Here is a 19,832-nt window from a genome sequence, read left to right as displayed (position 1 = left end):
TAAATAAATTAATAAATATGGATGGAACAGAATCATGCAGCTCTTTTCATTGGCTGCCAGTAACATTTCTACACCATAAAAACAGCAGTTGTATGATTTCTATATTTGTATGACAGAATAAAAAACAAAAGTATAACTAATAATAATTGAATGATGGTACACCAACAGGCCCCTGAACTGCTCACTGCCTCATCAGAAATAGTCTCAGTGGAAAAGTGGCTGTCAAAAAGTCATTCTTAAAAGTGAGAAACAGTAAGAATAGACTGCAGTATGCCAAATTACACAAGAACTGGACTGTAAATCAGTAGCAAAAGTCTTATAGAGTGATGAATCGTCATCAGAATTTACAGAGGTCAGGAGAAAGGTACAACAGTGTCTGCAGCCACCTGTAAAACACAGTGTCTCTGTCATGGTCTGGTCCTGCATTTCTGACAGCGGTGTTTGGGATCTTGTCAAAACCGATGACATTATGAACACAGAAAAGTGACTTTCAAGCTCATTAGAATTATGCAAACTCTGTTTTTACCTTATATACTGTATTTCCATGTTTTTGTACACTTGCACCCATTTTCCCAGCAAAACAAAGAAATGACGATAGTTGCAATTAGAAATAAAGACAGCATTTAACAAAAAAATAAATCAAGTTCATCATTAAATAACTCATTTCTTTATTACTCATAAAATATACAGCAATCTCAGTACTGAAAGAATTCATTGGAACTTGAATTCACAGTCATTTTCCCTATATACATGCTAGTTTCTTTCCTCTTCAAGAAAAAAAGCAAGGAAAAGAAAAAAACACTTTTCCATACCAATGAAGCTAGCGAATGTATTTTACATAATTCCAGTTAAAAGCATTTGTCAACAAACAAAACTGTGAATTCTTGAATCAGGGTACAATCGAGTGGTTTCTCTCTTTTTTTTGAAGTTAAAGCAAGCAAAAGTCAATACTTTGACTAAGATAACAGCAAAAATATCATTCAGACAGAAGAAAAATCAAATGCCGTCCTATCATTGGTTTACAGTGTTTCTCCTCGCAAAGCTCAGCCTAAATACCTCAGTAAGGGATCAGTGCTTCTCACAAATGTTTAAATACTTACCTAGTGTGCACCACTGTACTTTCACAGCTGCCTCTACAAACCCATCCTTTCTCAGTAACTAATGAAGGCACAAAATGAACACATAAAAAGGGACCAGAAGTACACAAATAATTTATTCTTCAAAGACTAAACCGCAATGGACAAGTCAATGTACAAAATTAAGGTTGCTCGACCTAATAATTAACCGGTGCACATATCAAATTTTTTGAAATTACTCAGATCATTAAAACCTGACTTTTTTTTGTTTTCCTCTAGAGGATAAGGAATTTAAGACATGAAAAATGGGTTTAATAAAAATTTGATCTCAAAAAATAAATGATCTTTTCCCCCAGTATGACTTTTACAGACTTGAAGGACAAGTGCATTCTGAAGGGTGTAGTGTGCGGATATAAACCCATGAACCCCCCCACCCCTCCAAACACACACACACACACGCGCGCACGCACACACACACACACACACACACACACTCTAACAGAAACAGCGATCCGCCGATGAACCCAAGCCTTCTCAGTCTCATTTGCACAGTTAAAACTGGGTTAAAATGTATCCATGTCTCTTGGTCCCTGTTGGTTTAGCTCTCTGTGATGTGCAACCACCAGTCTACAGCATGTTATTGCCTTAGAAAGGTTGCCGTCTACCAAACGAGTCCAGGTTTTAGCACTCAAGAAGTCCGTGTTGGTAAAGCAGTGGTCACTGAGGTCCAGTATTAGTTGAAAGGACACCTAGTGCTGGATGAGGTGGTGATGAGCGTTGGCCAGCCTGCTGCACCTCCTCCCTCACTTGCTCGCTCTCTGGTGGTGGTGGTGATGAAGGGGTGGGGTGGGGGGACTCTTAAGGCTCCTGTGGGGGCTTGTGTCTCATTCTGCCCTCCCAAACTCATGGTGGGTGATTTTTAAGACACAGCGTGTGTTTATGCATTTATCACTTTCTCCCTTCCTTCAGTACGTCTCTGAATCAGAGTCGTTGAGCTCCTCGTCTTTGTAGAAGCCGTCGTGGTGGCTGATGTTGTTGAAGCTGCAGTATGAGCTGTGCTCGCCACGCAGCACGGGCAGGCTGTCGAAGGTGACGCTCTTGGAGGGGCTGGTAGTGTAATGGTTAATGGCACTGAATGGGAGGGTTGGTGCCGGGGTGCAGGGAGACACAGGCATCATGGTGGCCAGGATGAGGGCTAGGCAGTCTGCCACATCTTTGTTGGGGGCACAAGCCAAGGCGGGCGTGTAACCTGAGGAAATGACAACACAACAATATTTTATGCTCCATAAAATTAATGCAAAGAAAACATTTGCAGTCAGCTTCTAATCCTGCTGTTCCCAAGGATGCACACCAAAACCCAGAAGTAAGACAAAAATAATAATAATTAAAAAAAAAAAAAAAAAAAAACTACGGTGAATTTACCATTTTCATCAACTGCAAGGACACTGGCTCCCTTTGCAAGCAGCTCTTGCACTACCACAGTCAGGCCATTTCTTGCAGCCACGTGTAGAGGCCTTAAAAGACAAGATACATCTTTGAAATCGGTGACAAGCTAGTCAATACTTACTAATTTGTTTTGTACATTTTGACATTAAGAATTCAGTTATTAACAATAATGCACTAACAAGCGAGGTACTAATATGATATAAGTGATACGTACGTCTGTAAGGCGGCATTAGTAGCATTTATGAGGTTTCTGTCTGTAATCTTCTCCAATATCAACAAGGCACTGGTTTCATGTCCCTGCGGATGGGTATAAAAAGAGCCACACAGAGTGGTAAATGCTCATCCTCTCTCATATTTAAAAACTTCGGCAAGACACTGTTCAGACTAAGAGCACAGTGCCACCATATGGTAGTACACACCTTACTGCAGGCCAGGTGTAGTGCAGTGTTCTTTGCAGCATCTTGTAGAGTGAGATCTGCTTTTGCACTGCTCACCAGCACCTCTAATGGTGACATGATTAAACACAGGAAAAACAAAATGAAGTTAATTCAATAAAGCACAGTTTATTAATTCAATCCTCCACTTGATTATTATGTCCCGCTGTGATATTTGCCAGGCTAATAGTTAAAGCCTCCGTACCGACAGCGTTGGTCTGGCCGTTCTCAGCAGCCATCATGAGCGGTGTCTTCCCCACGGCGTCGACACTGTTGACCTGAGCGTTGTGGCTCAGCAGCAGCTGGAGACACTCCACGTGGTCAGTGAAGGCTGCTGCGTGGAGCGGGGTCCTGCACGTGCAACATCAAAGCAAGGCTCAGTATTTATTCAGTGATATGAACCTTCACTTCCTTACGCTTGTTCCCAGAATCAGGTGCTTTACAATTCTATTCAGGCTTGAATTAATATTTATCTTGTAACATCATACATGCCTGTTTTTACTGTCTTTGGAATTGACAATTGCAGGGCCCAGTGTGTCTATCAGCATCTCAGCAGCACCTTCGTTGTCATGGATCCTAAGGAATAAAAAACAGCATTATTTAATCTGGTAGATGCTCCGTCCTTACACAAATTGATCAAGAGAAAACAGCTCTAGGTCTTACACAGCGCAGTGGAGGGGGCTGAAAGAATTGCCATCAGCCTTGTGGAAAACCTCTTGCTCCAGTAAAACCTCCACACACGTATCGTGACCTGCAAGAATGAAAACATTAGCTAGTTACAGCATTAACATAGCAATAATGACCAGGATGTGTCAAAACTAGCCTAAGGGTGTGCATAAGAGAACTGTGCCAATGAGGAAGACTGTATTAGTCCTCCTATAAAATGCAAAGTTTGGGTCAAAAGCTTCCCAAGTGCCATTTTTAACAGAAAAACTGAATTTTCAACATAGCATTTCTTAACATACTAGTTTTCTTTAGAAAGCATAAATTATTTCTATTTGTGCTGCATAATTATTTCACAATTTTTTTTTAACTGAGCCATAGCACGAATCACTGCCGTGGAATGATGTCCTTTAATTTACAAGCTTTGAGCAGCTTTGAGCACAGTACAAAAAAAACTTCAGCAAGAGTTTGAGTTTGAGAAAGCATAATACCAAAAACAAAACAAATCAGTTTAGACTTGAGGAAAAGAATTGAGGAAGGATATACAAAGTTATCACATCATTTCCAAGTACTGAGAACTGGAGTGAGAAGCATCAATAAGAAATTCAAAGAGCCACACAGGACAGAAAAAGTCTGGCAGAGGTAGGAAGCAAAAGATTTCAAAATCTCTGGAAAGGAAACTAGTGAGAGATGTGTCTAAAGACCCCTTAGCAACTGCCAAAACACGAGTGAATGTTTTAGCTAAGCTGGGAATTATACGCTCAGAAGAGAATCACTAGAACCATGCAAAGGAATGGACTGTGAGATTGCACACCAAGAAAAGCCAGACTGAAGTATGCTAAGGACAACTTGGAGAAAGAGTATGCATACTGGAAGTGTGTCCTTTGGTCAGATGAGACTAAACCAGAGCTCTCGGTCCACAGAGACACTGTTTATGTTTGGGGAAAGAAGCACCATGGAGGCTAATAATTTTAACCATCTTAGTTTTTGTGAAATCATTTAATCTCTGTGTGCAAAGTAAAATAATGTAGGCATCCAAAAAAACAACTTGGATGCTTGAAAAAACTATAAAAGAAAAATTCCTTTCTTTGTTTAACAGCACTTGGGAAACACAAAATTTTTAAAGACGGGACTAATAATTCTGTCGCCATCTGTATGATGAGCAAGCAATAAACATGGAAAAGATGTGCTTGGCTATATTCCAACCACATTTACTTGGGTGCTTCATTATACTAATCTACTGTACTTAGTGGCAGGCTTGCATGTTCTAACCATCACATGTAAATGTCTTTATCTACACGGAATGTCATCAAAGCCCTCTTCTCTGTACCATTGTAGCAGGCCCAGTGCAGTGGGGTGTAGCCTTGGTTGTCTGTTAAGACAGGGAGTGTTTCCACTGATTGGGCAGCATGCAGAAGGCCTCCCAGTACCCCTATGTGTCCACACGCCGCTGCCAGGTGGATCGGTGTGCGCCCTTTACAGTCTCGCACCAGGAAGCTGGCGCTGTGCTGAAGCAAAGCTTCCACACATTCCTCATGGCCAGTCACCGCCTGAGAACAGAAAACAGGTTTTACCAATGACTGGCTTACATCCTGAATGACAACATACAATCTGTAGAAAAAAAACAAGGTTTCAGAGAAACCTCTCAGATACTCGCAGCACTACCCAGTTTTCACAATATTTCCTCCATGAGTGTTGCTTCTTTTTCTTTAAGTTGTTTATTGTACATTTTGAGGGTCTACGTTGGGTCACTGCACTATAGTAGAAGTCAGCCTCTTTTTACTTTCAGTATCTTGACTGCCTTTTGGGCATCCCAAAGCAGAATATTTCCACATCGATTCCTAACATGATGCCTACGTTGCCTTGATGGCAAGGTTTTCTTTTCAATATATGCTGGCATGTCTGTTGTCCAAATAGAGCATATTTGTGTAGAAAGCTGGCACAGTAGGAGTGTTGTAAAGTCATACTGGGTAGAGAGTTTTGCGTCTCAGACTGGAATTCAACTATCGACCTTTCGCTTGCCAACTAAATGTGTAAACCCATACATTATGGAAAATCACACAAGGTCCTTTATATAACTTACAAAAAATATTAGTACTAAAACATTCCAAAAAGCATAACATTAATGAATAAAGAAGATATACAAGCAATAGACAAAGAAAGCAAAAGTAAAAATTTAAGAAAAAAATATGTAAAAGCCAGTCCATACTTTCCTGAAGTTCGTTTATTTATTTCTAAATGGGGAAATGATTGTGCTGATAGAATTGCGAGAGGAAGTTTGTTCCACAGAACTGGGCTAAAACAGTTTGCCATCTGTTTTAAGCCTGAACCATAAAATATGTAACAGCAACTGATTCTGAAGGTATTAGGAGTTCTAACGTATCAAGTAGAGCCATGCCATGTAGTGATTTAAAAGCAAAATCTTGGGACTCTGAAGCAAATGGGAAGTTACTGTCGTTCTGTGAGTGATGTGTTCCCTGTGATTAGTGTGAATATACTTGCTGCTGTTTTGTACCAACTGTAGATACTGCCGCATCATTTAGGCATGTACACAATGACTTGCAACTATCTAATCAGGAGAAAATGAGGATGTTGACAAGCAATATTTCGAAAAGCGAGACTGGACTACATGTCTGACATGCTGGTTGGTTGGCAATAAGTTAAATGTGCCTTGCAACACAGTAAAAAACAAAACCAAAACAAAAAAACTGTTGTGATTATTGTGTTGTTGCGATATTTGAAAGACACACTCATTCCACAAAGGCCAAGAAATACACATGTAAATTCTGATAGTGGTAGCAAGATTTAGGTATCCACACTGAAAACTGTGAATAAAGTTATGCACAGAAATATGAGTAAAAATAATGACATTTACTTACCCCTCTGTGCAGGGCTGTCCTGCCCCATTTGTCTTTGGCTTCTACATTGGCTCCTTTATTTAGCAGAGAATACACACAATCTGTGTGCCCACTCAGGACCGCAAGCATGAGAGGGGTTCTAGGAGATATGAGGCAATAATGTTAGCAATGACTTTAGAATAAGAATGGAAATAAAATAAAAAGATTTTCATTGAACTTACTGTCCATTCCCATCTTGAATGTCTACTGCACTTTGAAGATCAGCATTTCCAATGAGCAAACGTAAACACTCTGAGTGACCATTGGTAGCTGCGGGAAAGATTAACTTATTACTTATCATGTTGTATTTGGGTCTGAATTTTCAGGTTCAGGAAATTTTATTTGTAACTCCATGTCTAACATACCTGCAGCATGTATAGGGGTTCGCTTCAAGGTGTAATCTTTCACCAAGATGGAGGCTCCCTGGTTGATTAGGACATCCACACACTCCACATGCCCTTTGAAGGCAGCCAGGTCCAGGGGTGTGCGCCCTTGGCTGTTTCTCACATCCAGATCCAGCAGAGACTGCACCAGAACCTCCATAGCTTGATGGTGACCATGGTATGCCTGAAAGGTGGATTCCCCCATTATAAAGTTACTGCTGACGCTGGTGACATGTACTGCTCACCAGAAGGATAAAACCAAGTGTTTCAAATTACTCACAGCAAGATGCAAGGGGCTGACAGGGGCTCTGACATCCGCATCGTTCAGGATGTCTGTCCCTGAGGTTTCCATTAGCTGAATAAGCCAAGACACACATGAGAACCTGATTCAGATATTGTTTCCTTTCCTACTGCATGACTCTGTGCCCTATTTTATATACATAAAAACTACAAAAAAATATGTCAAGCCTTGATTATACTCTGTTGTAGACAGAGTTACAGACAGCTGGAGACATCACAGCAGAAAAGTCCTTCCTGTTATACGTCTTTGAAGTTTGGCTGAAATCTGTTGCTTGGGGCTTTTGTATTGTAATAAAAATGTTTCTGCAGATGAGTTTGGGAGATCACAAATGAACATCTGTAGGGACCCTTGTGCTCACTGACTAATGAAAAAAATACCATCACTTGGACTCAACCTGACCCACAGGTCCAGAAAATAAGGCCTCAGTCATAGAGTTTTGTGGTACTTCTTGCTAGGTTTATGAAGAGACTCCTCATTTGAGAGGCTTCTTCTCTTCTACAAACTCAAGAAATTAAATGAAAAAAAAATCTATCAACTAAAGGGATAAAAACATCAAGGACACCAAGAAAAACAGGTTACCATTCAACCGAGGGAGATAGTAGCCTGAACTCTGAAATTTACCAGAAACCCACCATAAACTCTGAGTCCCACCACCCAGTGGAACACAAACTTAGGGTTATCAGAAGCTTACACAACTATACAGAAAACGTTCCCTCCAAGGTAAAAGACACATTAACAGAGTACTTTTAGTTATCAGCAAAGAGGCATGAGACAAAATGTCAGACATTCACCAGGGGAGAACCAAGACGTCATCCAGAGAACACAGACGATTCAAGGAGGAGTAAAAGAAGTCATCTATGCCCAAACAGAACAACCATTTCAGAACAGGTGGTTGCCTAAAACACCAACTATAACACAGTTTTGAGATCCCCTCCCAGGTGATTCACTCACTCACATCTTGAAATGTGCAACCCCAATAATGTAATAATGATGACAACAACTCTCTGGACTAAGTCCAAGGTGAAAGCACCACTAGGGGCTGAATAGCTCATAATCCCCATGATAGGATTCTTCACTTTTATAACTGAAGAATCCTCTCGGACAAGAGGTGAAATGTCTTCAAGAGCCTAAAAAGAAGAACTAAAGAACTAAAAATCAACTTACCACATCTAGGGGTGTTTCACTTGCAATCTGTTAAAGAACAGGAAAAAAAAACAAAACACAAACAAACAAAAAAACAGGCAATTCTTTAAGCAGAATTCCACAAAACACAAATATGAAAACAGGGACATGGTGGCTGTTAAGTGTCATGTACTCTGGATTGAAGTTCTTACCAGCTCCAGACAAAGGCGATGTCCATACGCTGAGGCGTAGTGCACAGCATTGTAGCCCTGATTGTCCCGGATCCCCGGATTTGCATCATTTCTCAGTAAATATTCCAGGCACCTGCAGACACAACAAAAGCGCTGTAGTCAAGGAAACAACATGTTGGCTTCTAGTCCTAAACCACTACTCAGCATAATGGATAATGCAGTTGGTTATTTTTACTTTTATCTGTGAAAACCTACAAACATGAACCACCTCCCACACAACATCCACCATTTTTAATAGAGAGAATTTACTGACTTTCCATCTGTGTCAGACGCAGCGGCGTAGTGGAGAGGAGTGCAGCCCCGCTCGTCTAGGTCATTGACGCTGGCCCCAGACCCCACCAGAGCAAACAGGCACTGGTAGTTACAATTGGCAGCAGCGTAGTGCAGAGGGGTCCTGGAAAAGCAAACACAGCTCAGTTCCCTGTTCAAATTTGACTCTTGATCCAAATCCACCAATAAATACTACAAACCTGCCAAAGCTGTCCTTTCTGTTGAAGTCGGCCCCAGTGTTGAGGAGAAGATTTAGACATTCCAGGTTTCTGAGGGGTTAGACAGACAGATAGTCACTTGATTAAAAATTACACAATACTTTAATACTAAAGGCGATATTCAGCCATCCTGTACTGACCCTCCAGCAGCTGCAGCATGTAAACAGGTCCTCCCAAAGTCATCAGGAGTATCAATATCAAAGCCTGCACAGGGTAAAAGTGATTATGAAGGAGACACATTCAGGATATATTATAAAATGTTTTACATTGCAGATGATATATTTTTGGACTTTTTTTCCTGTCAGGAATTTCTAAACTACTTAAATGTGAGCTTTGTGTCACGTTGCACTGAAGGCTGTGACAGGGCATGAGTAAAGGAGTGCTGTTCACCTGAAGACAGGAGCTTTCTGCAGCAGTCAGAGAAGCCACTGAGAGCAGCTAAATGCAGTGGGAACATGCCATGGATTCCTCGTCTGAATGAAAAAACAAAACAAAAAACTTTGTATCATAAAAACAGTACACAATAATGTTGCTAACGTGGGAATAAAAAATGACTATTACTAGCACATTACCATTTATATGAGTTACACAACAGATACTACATGTGTGCTTTCAGAAGGAAGGCTCTTCAATATATGTTCTAAGACTTGACTGAAAAATCAGCAGAAAGGCTTACGTACTTAGCTGTGTCAGCTCTGTTGGAGATGAGAGTGTTAATGAGGAGTTCGTGGCCGTATCGAGCGGCAATGTGTAGTGGTGTATTTCCGTTCTTGTCTTCACAGTCAATCTCCGCACCTTTAGGGGGAAAAAATCAAAAATCAAAGCAAGCATTTAGCCTCTGTTACACTAAAAAGCAGTTTTTGCTTCTGGGTCCAGCATGAGAAACAGCTCACCTTTCTCAATGATTGCTTGAGACCTCGAGAACCTCCCATGGATCGCTGTCATGTGGAGTGGAGTCTTCCCATCTTTACTCTGAATTGAAACAAAAACTTATTATCTGACAAGTTATGCCTTTTTACAGTAAAGTTTAATCCCCAAGTCAATCAGCTTCCCTCAAACAATGAGAAGACCTATCACATGTAGGAAGAAGGCACAATAATACACTTTTACAGACAAGGAAGCAAGAGGTTAGGGCTGTGCGATTTTATACGCTATCGTTTAATTTGTGGTGTCGCATTTTTTCATTGTTTGGATGGCCACCATGTGAATGCAGGCACAGAAAATACCAGCATGGCCAGCAAAGATGAGGCAGCTCCAAACAGAAATACTAAACTACCACCTACGCAAGAATCATGTGAAAGAGTATGGAGAGAGTTTACGGATGGGAGTCCAAAAGGAGCCGTCAGGTGCTCAAAATAAACCTTAGACTCAAAGGTTACAACAGGCTTTTCCCCGCAGCATGCCATGTAATAAATACTCACAAAGAAAATGGTGGTCGTTACAACTTATATCTAAAAATATATAGTTTCATGAATCGGTCAAAACACTTGACTCCAGGTACACGACACCCAGCTGAAAAAACTTCTAACAAGTCAAGTTGCCCGAGATTGACATAATTTACAGAAAATGCACTACTTTGTGTTATATATCGTTATTAGGATGAGAAAGGTCTTAAAATTCATCTCAGCATATGAGAGTTTGGTCATATTGCACAGCCTTAGAATAGGTAAATACTTAGTTGTTAAATAACAAGCTTTGCCTGGTTTTCACTCACTTTAATGTTGACATCTGCCCCATTGCAAACCAGAAGCTCCAGGCAGAGTGCTCCGTGACGCGAGGCGGCGGTGAAATGCAGAGGGGCAAAGCCCTTCTCGTTCACCTGGTTGACGTTGGCTCCACAGTCTATGAGCTCGTTCACAACCACATCTTGCCCGTTGTAGCAGGCCACGTGGAGGGGTGTGTTGCCATATGCATTGGGCTCATTGATCTAGAAAGTCAGGAAAACAGCAGGCAATTAAAACAATTAGAATAAAGTGCTACAAATAAAAGAACAGTTACAGTTAGAACAGTTGTAACACAAAATTTAGAGACACCACTGAAAAATATCTCTCCTGTTGAGCTCATACAGTATAGCAGTGTCTACAGTGCGATGGCAAAAAGCTTGTGGGTGGAACCTACATCCACCCCCAAGTCCAGGAGGTATTTGACAACGCTGATCATTCCACTAGAGGCTGCCGCATGTAGGGGGGTGTAAGATTTCTTATCTTTGCAGGCCACCTCAGCTCCATGTGATGCCAGCAGCTTCACCACTTCTATGTGTCCTGAAGATAAAAAGAGATTTAATTACATAATGCTTACACAAAGATATTAGACATGTTTTTTGTTCATATGGCATCTACTCTAATGTAAACATTTAAACACATCTTAACACATTATTTTTATTCAAATAAAGTTCTGCCATTTAAGTTTATATTGACCACAAGAAGAAAGGAATGTCTAAAGTTGCATAAAAATGAACAAATACCAAAATGTAAAAATCTCTATGGCTGCATTATTTTTTACCCATGTAGGCGGCCCAGTGTATCGCACGGCGGTCCTTCTTGTCAAAAGCATTGATGTTGGCCCCTCTGGAGAGCAAGAGTCTCACCATCTAAAAGTAGCAAAAAAAACAAAAACAAAAAAAAACAAACAGGGGATGAGAAAAAACATCAGGGGACACTGCAACATCAACATACCTATCTACCATTTGCAATAAATGTAGCAACTTATATACACTGCATGCAGTGTTTACATATTAGATATACGAGTTCAGTGACTTTATCTTAGCGCTCTTGGATCAATTGTCTTGTCAATGTATGCGTATCTTCACTTTAATATAATAGAAATTAGGTGAACCTGCAGGGGTTTCTAAAGTTATTTTTTAACTTGCTGAGCAAACATGAGTGGTGAAACCTTGTCACCCTTTTGCACAGATTCTGTGCAGGTATGCCAACCGAACAAATATAATTAAGATTAAACAAGAAAACATGCATTTCCAAATATCCTGTCTTGTACAGCCAGTAGTGTGGCATTCTTCTCTTGGAGCAGACCTCCATCGACTCACCTTTTTCATATTTATATGCTTAACTTGAATCCACTGTATACCTAAAAGATGCTCCAAATAGCTTGTATGCACTTGCATTCATTTGCATGAATTTTTGATAATTCACTTTTAAGATAGCTAATTTGCATGCAAGCAAAAGATTACAATGGGTAATTTGCATCCAGACACGTGATTGGTCAAGCACTGTCTGTGCGTCCAGCACCCTTAAGTATGTGACCACAATTTATGACTGCATGCAGAGAGCCCACTCAGTCTTAAGCCATGTCTGAAAATGTAGTTTGTGCTCTTTAATTCAATGTAGTTGGCTCATTAAACATTGAAAAGCTGCCCTCTTTAACTTAAGAGGGTGCCCTGATGTCAGGAAGCATTTGGATGACTGGACCAGATTTTGCGCAACTGAATCCGGGATCAAACGGTCGGTTAGTCATGCGCTACTAAAATTCAGCAGACCTATATGTGGATGTTGCTTGTCTCAACTAACACTTGTTAAATGGGCAAATAATGTGACCATTATTCTGCACTGCATGGCAGAGTGCCCACCAGTGTTTAATCATTCTTGAGGCAAGCAGAAACACTTCTTCTTAGAAAGAGATCGGGAACTTCTAATAACAGCCAGGTAAACGCACCCAGTAATGCTAGCATACTCTGACAGTTTGCCAGCAAAAACGATCTATGCAGCACACAGCAATTTAAATCAATCAATATGAGGATTACTGAAGAGGTTATACTCAAAGACATTGCACACTTTACAACCACAAAACCTCACCAACCCTCTACATTAACACTCTGCTCCTTAGGAAAGCTGATACCAAACGTTCAGCTGCTATTTCAATTCATTAACGCGCAACCACATCGATTCCAAAGATGTTAAAGTGCCTCCTTAAGCACAGCTTAATCTAACAATGCCTTAGGGCAGCGGTCCCCAACCCCGGGGCCTCGTTTGAGTCGTTTGGTACCGGCCGCGAGAGTTGAGGCTCAGGTGTGAAATGTATGATTTTCAGGGTTTTTATCGGTTTTCAGCGTTATTTTGTTATCGTTTTTATCGTTAACTCGGTTTTCCTGGGTCTTTTCACGTGTGTTATGAATAAATCTTCTTTTTTTCGGTACCGGTACTAGTTTTATTTTTATTTTTATTTTATTTATCCGCGACAACTTAAAGGCCGGTCCGTGAAATATTGTCCGGCATAAACCGGTCCGTGGCGCAAAAAAGGTTGGGGACCGCTGCCTTAGGGTTTAAATTTACCTCCAGATGACCGCTGAAGGCTGCATGGTGCAGCGCGGTGCGGCCTGCTCTGTCTGACACATTCACATTGCTGAGTAGTGGCACGAGGGCTTCGGCGCAGCGGACCGCCTTATTGGCGGCGGCGATGTGAAGTGGCGTCTGCCAGTTTTTGTCTCGGGCATTTACATCAGCCGAGTGTTTCAGCAACACCTGGACAGCATCCTGTGAAGAAAAAACCACAAGTAGGTTCACATTGTTTGGATATGCAAACCTGTGTCTTGTAGTGTGTATGACAGAGAACAAAGGGAAAATTCACATACCTCACTGCAGGAGGCCACAGCTCGGTGCAGGGGAGTGAGCCACTTGTTATCTTTGGCATTTACTCTTGCACCTAGAAGTGAAGAAGCAAAGGCTATTTAAACTCGTATGGTTTTGCTGCATATGGTGCAACGTTTCGACAAGAAGGTATTCAACAGTTTTTGAAGAGACTAAATTAGAAAAGTTCAGAAAAGGCTGAAAGAGGTGTAGAGACATTTCAAATATCTCATCATACTGTATGCAAAGGATTGCTTGTATTCCACTTTGCTATTAAAAGGTGCCATTATGTACACACACACACGCATTAATCATTCACCGCTACCTTGAGTTTAGAAAAGAAAAGAAAGAAAAAGCAGTATGTCATGTGCTCCCAGTATTAGGAGGATAATTATAGGCACATCTATAATATTTTTAACATTTCACATTTTAAGAGCATGACTTATTTTCTCTGATTAAAAACTGTTAGATAATCTCTCCAGACACCTGTGAAACACTCATTTCTACAATCCAAAATTCACCCAGTATTTGTGGCTTCAAGCACTTTCTTGTGATCATTGCATTAATACTAAGAAGAAAACATACCAGATAGAATCAACAGCTCTATAATTTCTGCATCTCCGAGATAGGCAGCAGCATGCAATGGAGTTCGCTTCTCATTGTCCTGTATTAAGTGAACAGGAAGACACTGCTGAGATTACAGAGAAACAAAACAACTTGCAGTAAACACTGCAATCTGTCTCTTCATTACATGTGCAGTGGTCTGGTGTAGCAATACAAAAACACATTTTCCTTAACATTTGCAACACTGTAGTGTTAACAGGAACAAATATTTACACAAACACCACATTGTGGTTTTAACAAATTAATAAAAATAAAAATAAAGAAAAGCCTTGCAGTGAAGCACGAGCGAGTACAAAACAGCCTTATTTTGAAACAAACACCACCACTTGAATATGTAATATTGACGAGGAATGCAGTAAAGAAAAAAAAAAAAGAGCCAGGTCATGCAGTGCTGTTCTGTATGCTACAATATCTGCAAGAAAGAGCTGCACGAGGCCTTTCAAGGACAACTGCACATTAGGCATTTGCGCCCCCCCCCCAAAAAAAAAAAAAATTAATATGAGGAAACAGATGCAGATATTTGTAACTGTTGGGCTTACCTGTGCATTCACATCTTCTTTTTTGAATATAAGCGAACGTACTTCATCAGGATCTACATTGAAAATAGCTTTCAGCAAAGGAGGCTGTAAAAGAAAGAAAAAAAGCAATAAATAAATAAACAATAAATAAAAAAGGACAAAATGATCATGATTTTGATACTTTTCTTTGTGGACATGTAACACCATCTCAGCTTCCATCACTACAATTTGCATACAGAGCAAACCCAATGAACTGCGAGTAACAATCTTGTCTGTCTGACGGGTATTGTTGAAATCAGAGAAAACCAATAATCCGTCAAACTGAAACTTTAGGACTTCAGCATGCTTGCAACACAGGACATACACAACACTCATCTGAAGATCAAATATTGGCATTCAATAAAGCACAAATGAAAGCAATGTAAAAGAGCATTATTCTTTGGGAGAAAGAGAACAAACAATGAAATGATGACTCCGCATTTCACAGACTGTCAAGGACACTTTTAAACACCGTTCTGCACTTTCTGTCTGTTGGTAAGTAAACATGCCATGTTAGCAGAGATAAACATCGCAGTTTTTGAATGAAGACATTAAAAAAGACAGACCCAAACCTTGTACTCAAAATGAGAACTGTGCTGCTTACTTTCACACTGCCAGGAATCAAAAACAGGAAAAAAAATAAAAGTACACAGCTGCTCTCATTCACCACATCCAACATGATCACAAGATCAAGTTCTTTTAGAAATCTCTCTTGTTGATCATCGTGTAGACAGAGTGCTAGCAGTGTGTTTTTCAACATGAGTGTACAATGGAATTTTTTCCATCATAACACTTGCGATGTTTCTAAAAAGTGACAAAACATGTGAACACAATAAATTTCAACCTAATAGACATGTTGGCCATTGAATTGGCAACACCTTATAAAAATAAATTGCTGCTATGCTCATTTTTCAGATTCATACTGATGACTCCTCACTTGTCCAGTTATGTATAAACACTTGCTATGTGTACATAGGCTTTAAAAAACATTTTTGCTTATGCTTAAAAAACTGCTATACCCTTCACATTTTATACATATTAATAATTGCACAAATGCTTTAATATAATTTATACTATGTCTTCTACATAATAAAGTTATGAATAATAAACCTGACTTTGACTTGAAGAACTGGCAGTGTTGTGTATTTTTCTATGACTTCAGTGCAAGCCATTTGTTGGTCAGCATTTAGAGTTTGCCACACCATAAATGACAGAACTGAGTCTTGAATGCAGCGTTACAATATTCCCTTCATGTTGGATAACACTTTCCGATGCTAGCTTCAGTCTTTATGTTTTTTGAAAGAGTCAGCCACTCCTGTAATTTTAGACAGACGAAATGCTTGCACTGCTCAAATGAAATCATTGAAAAAACAAAACAAAAGAACAACCCAAAAAACAAAAACAAATCCTAGGTAAGTAATATGACTAAAATATATCATTTATGTTTAGCAACACTGGATCGCTTTAAAACCAGAGCAAAGATTTGGGAAACACTGGAGTCTTTGATCAGGATGTTTTCATCTGCATGCCCTGTAGCAAGAGGCTGGGTTGGACAGGGACAACAGTGGAGAGGAGGAGATCCCTTCCAGGCAGAGCATTCCTGACATTTTAAAGTGTTACAGCTGAACCCCCAATTAAAAACTATATTCCTAAGAAATACACTAGAAGTGAGAAATCTTAACTTGAATGAATAAGACAGCATATATCCAAAACAAAATGCATGAACGAAAAGTGGCCGAGAGAAGGAAACTGCTTTTAAAATAATCTGCTGCCTGCATCATGAAACATTGCGTTATCTACTAGTGACATGCGATGCCACTGATTTCCTTTCTGATCAGCTACCAAGTAAAATTCAGACTGGTATCGGTGATTATGATCCAATACAGACACTTTGTACAAAAACTTAATGTGTTTAGAAAATCCAAAAGTATTGTCTTTCAAATTATACCTTCATAATGGATTCAATTAACAATTAAAAACATATATGACTGATTTAAAATAATAATAAAGCTGAGAAACATTTCCTAGATACATGTTATTATCTATCTTATGTATGTTTGAATTGTATTTTTAGTGTTACACATCACCAACAGCTCCACAATTTCCCTCTCTGTACCTGGAAAGTATCTGCCTGTAGCACCAAAGGACTTCCTAGCAGCACCTGTCCCTCTCCTCTTCTTCAGTTAGCCTCATCATAAACTCATCATCATATTCTGTGTAATGATTTACTTTTGTGTCACAAACCACGTCTTGGCTGTTTGTGGAGCTGAAACAGCTCCACGCATGACTCTGCTTACGATCATCACCTGAGCGAGCGATGCATTTATACAGCTGTATTTTGCATCACTATGACAAGCGGAAGAAGGAGTAGTTCCTACAAATCATTTAGAAAATCCTAATAATATAGTTACTTTCCACTTTATTCCTGTTAATCATAAACTACTAATTTACCCCAAATTAATAAAATATTGATATTTTAATATGAGCATCGATTCTAGAACATAAATATCTGGTATTGACAGGATCAATACTTTAGTATCGATCCTCACACCACTATTATGTACTCATAACCTTTACATGCCTGAAATAGATTTTGGCTTAAAATAACTCAAAACATACTAAATAAGTCTACTAGCTGAGAGAAAACAAAAACACTGAACTTAATGACTCCTCTCTTTGCTTTCCATTGTACAGGTAAAATGATGCAATATGCAGGGTACATGCATTCATTAGTATTCAATCATTCAACTTAGCAGGCTGCCCAGCTAGTCAATTAGGTTAATGTGCATGCATGCAGTTTGTATGTGCAAAAGACATTTGGTTTGTGAAAGTGCATCGTCAGCAACCCACTTTAAAACATTAATCAAGCACAACTACATATACTTGCAATCATCTGGTTTTGCAGTACTACTTCCTGATGCCTTTTAGTGACTCATGCTTCATGAAGTTAAATACAGAACCAGTAATTTATACCTTTACCTGACAGAAAGGATATACAATAAGTAAGGGAAAATGCTGAGTTTACTTCATATAAGCCAAATGTCAAACATTGTAAGGGTCATTGTTGTTATTTAATTTTTTATTTTATTTTTTTTAAATCTATCAAGGTCACCCTGCTATGGATAAGCCCTCAACAGCTATTCAAGACATATGCGGTGCCATGGGTGGATTATTCCCAGCGACATATATTGAAGCCATCACGACATTACAAACTTGTACAACCACGAATGCCATCTCAAAAGCGAGCAAGCAAGCAGCATACAGTGGCTTTTTCTTTTCTTTTTTTTTAAACACAAGGACAATGAACTCGTTTAGTTATTATAATGCCCATGAATGTCTGCAGGGCACAAAGCAGGTTAGAGTTACTGGGGACAAATTCAGCCAACAAGCAGACTCTTGTGGTTCGAACACTATTTGCGCCATGTTAAAAACAAAAAGGAAGGACAGATCTGCATTTTGTTGTTTTCAGTTCTCCGTGTCCTGCATGAGTGGTGGTGGTGTAGGAGATTTTCTATGCTCTTCTCTCACTGCTGGACTGTGTGCCTCCTCTCCTCATACAAGCCAAGCTAGTTAATACCATCACCATGGAGACAGCTCTTTGGCAACTTCCACCGGCTCACAGGAGCCCAGATCATTCAAGCACACACAGACCATAAAAGACACATGCGCGTACATATGTGACAGAATAGCAGGCATGTGCAAAACAAAGCCCTTAAAATGATAACACTGAGCTATTCTGGTTTTCACGAAGTAGGTGTCAAGTGGTTTTTTTTTGCAGAGTTTAAAATGACACGTCTAATACTGTCACACTGCCATTGCCCTCATATATTAAATATAAGCATTACACAGCAGTTTACCTGCATTTTTCCCAGTAACGCGGTACACATGGGTATAGCATAAGCGAATACTAGCTAATAGAAACGGTCTTGTTTTATATTTTTTTGAGTTTTTATATAAGGGCACACACTAAAGAGGTCTGATTACAGGCATAGCTTAACTGTAACAGTGTTATAAATCCTCTTAAAAACAATAAAGTCACCAAACTAGCACAAAGCTCCGCTCACATCCAATCACTCCATTATCCTGCCCCACTGTGACACCAAATAACATAGTTTGGTGAATCAGTGAACAAAAACTATATCGTTATTTAAGGGTTTTCTAAACCTACAGCTGCCACAAACATCACTAGTTGGTTTTGCTAACATAAATATAACCACAAACATTTAGCTGTCACAGTAACGTCACAATCAACAGATCGCTTTGGCTGTCATGACAATAATCTCACTGTAACAGCAACAGAGAGGAAATTATTGTTTATCAATAACGCTAGAATTGCTCGTAAGCGACTGCACAAACACAATTTAGCATTGTTGTCTCACAATATGCTAACTAGTCACTTCACAAGTGAGTCGCTGGATGCATTTCACGCAGGCTCGGGCTAATTGCTGGAAATAAATACAACATCATTAGCTGCTTTTTAACTCAACAGCCATTTAAGTACGTGTCGGAGTGCAAACGTGATAGGAACAACAACGGGGCTTCGAATGTTACACGCAGTACTTCAGCCAGCTTTCACCTCATCGAGGACAATTCAAATTCTAGATTAAGGAAATGCTTCCGTTTCAGAGTCAGGCTCGAAAGACTCGAATTACATTGCGCTGGCGAGCGCTGAAATCGAGGCTAACATTAGCCGGCCACTTGCTCAAACTTACGGTAAACCTCTAACACCAGCCATTACTTACCTGGTCTCGAATTTTGAGAACCACCATATTTGTGGTATTTTAACAGCTCTCATGCAGGTTCATAAAGGAATACTTGTCTCCTTCCGAACAGCAGCGTGTGATCTCGGTTGCTTCTGCTGCTGGTTTTGCTGGAGGCCTAGCGTGACTCTAGCTTAGCTCGCTCGCTAGCTTCCTAACCTGATGGCATGAAAGCGAGAGGAGTAGCGGAAACTCCATAACATTGCCGCCACCATATTTCACCTCGCCGAAAAGACGCAATCCGATAGGC

General features: G+C 39.9%; 1 protein-coding gene across 1 annotated transcript; it reads right to left on the bottom strand.

Moving 5' to 3' along the window:
* Positions 1 to 644: 644 nt before the first annotated feature.
* ankrd28b (ankyrin repeat domain 28b) lies at positions 645 to 19,758 on the bottom strand. Its single transcript, XM_084942904.1, has 28 exons — positions 19,565 to 19,758; positions 14,805 to 14,888; positions 14,227 to 14,305; positions 13,647 to 13,717; positions 13,348 to 13,548; positions 11,564 to 11,651; positions 11,180 to 11,322; positions 10,776 to 10,988; positions 9,955 to 10,033; positions 9,742 to 9,856; positions 9,452 to 9,534; positions 9,202 to 9,265; positions 9,044 to 9,112; positions 8,827 to 8,967; positions 8,535 to 8,646; positions 8,365 to 8,391; positions 7,180 to 7,254; positions 6,882 to 7,083; positions 6,699 to 6,786; positions 6,499 to 6,616; positions 4,950 to 5,169; positions 3,620 to 3,707; positions 3,449 to 3,532; positions 3,162 to 3,307; positions 2,942 to 3,024; positions 2,737 to 2,819; positions 2,499 to 2,590; positions 645 to 2,325 (listed from the first exon to the last, which is right to left on the bottom strand). Exons 1-28 carry the CDS (start codon positions 19,589 to 19,591, stop codon positions 2,042 to 2,044), a joined length of 3,159 nt encoding a protein of 1,052 aa, XP_084799030.1. The 5' UTR covers positions 19,592 to 19,758; the 3' UTR covers positions 645 to 2,041.
* Positions 19,759 to 19,832: the final 74 nt, after the last annotated feature.

The sequence above is a fragment of the Perissodus microlepis genome, chromosome 11 (genome assembly GCF_051167445.1).
Source record: "Perissodus microlepis isolate ML-2025 ecotype Zambia chromosome 11, ASM5116744v1, whole genome shotgun sequence".
NCBI lineage: Eukaryota > Metazoa > Chordata > Actinopteri > Cichliformes > Cichlidae > Perissodus > Perissodus microlepis.
This window is presented reverse-complemented; position numbering and strand designations above follow the sequence as displayed.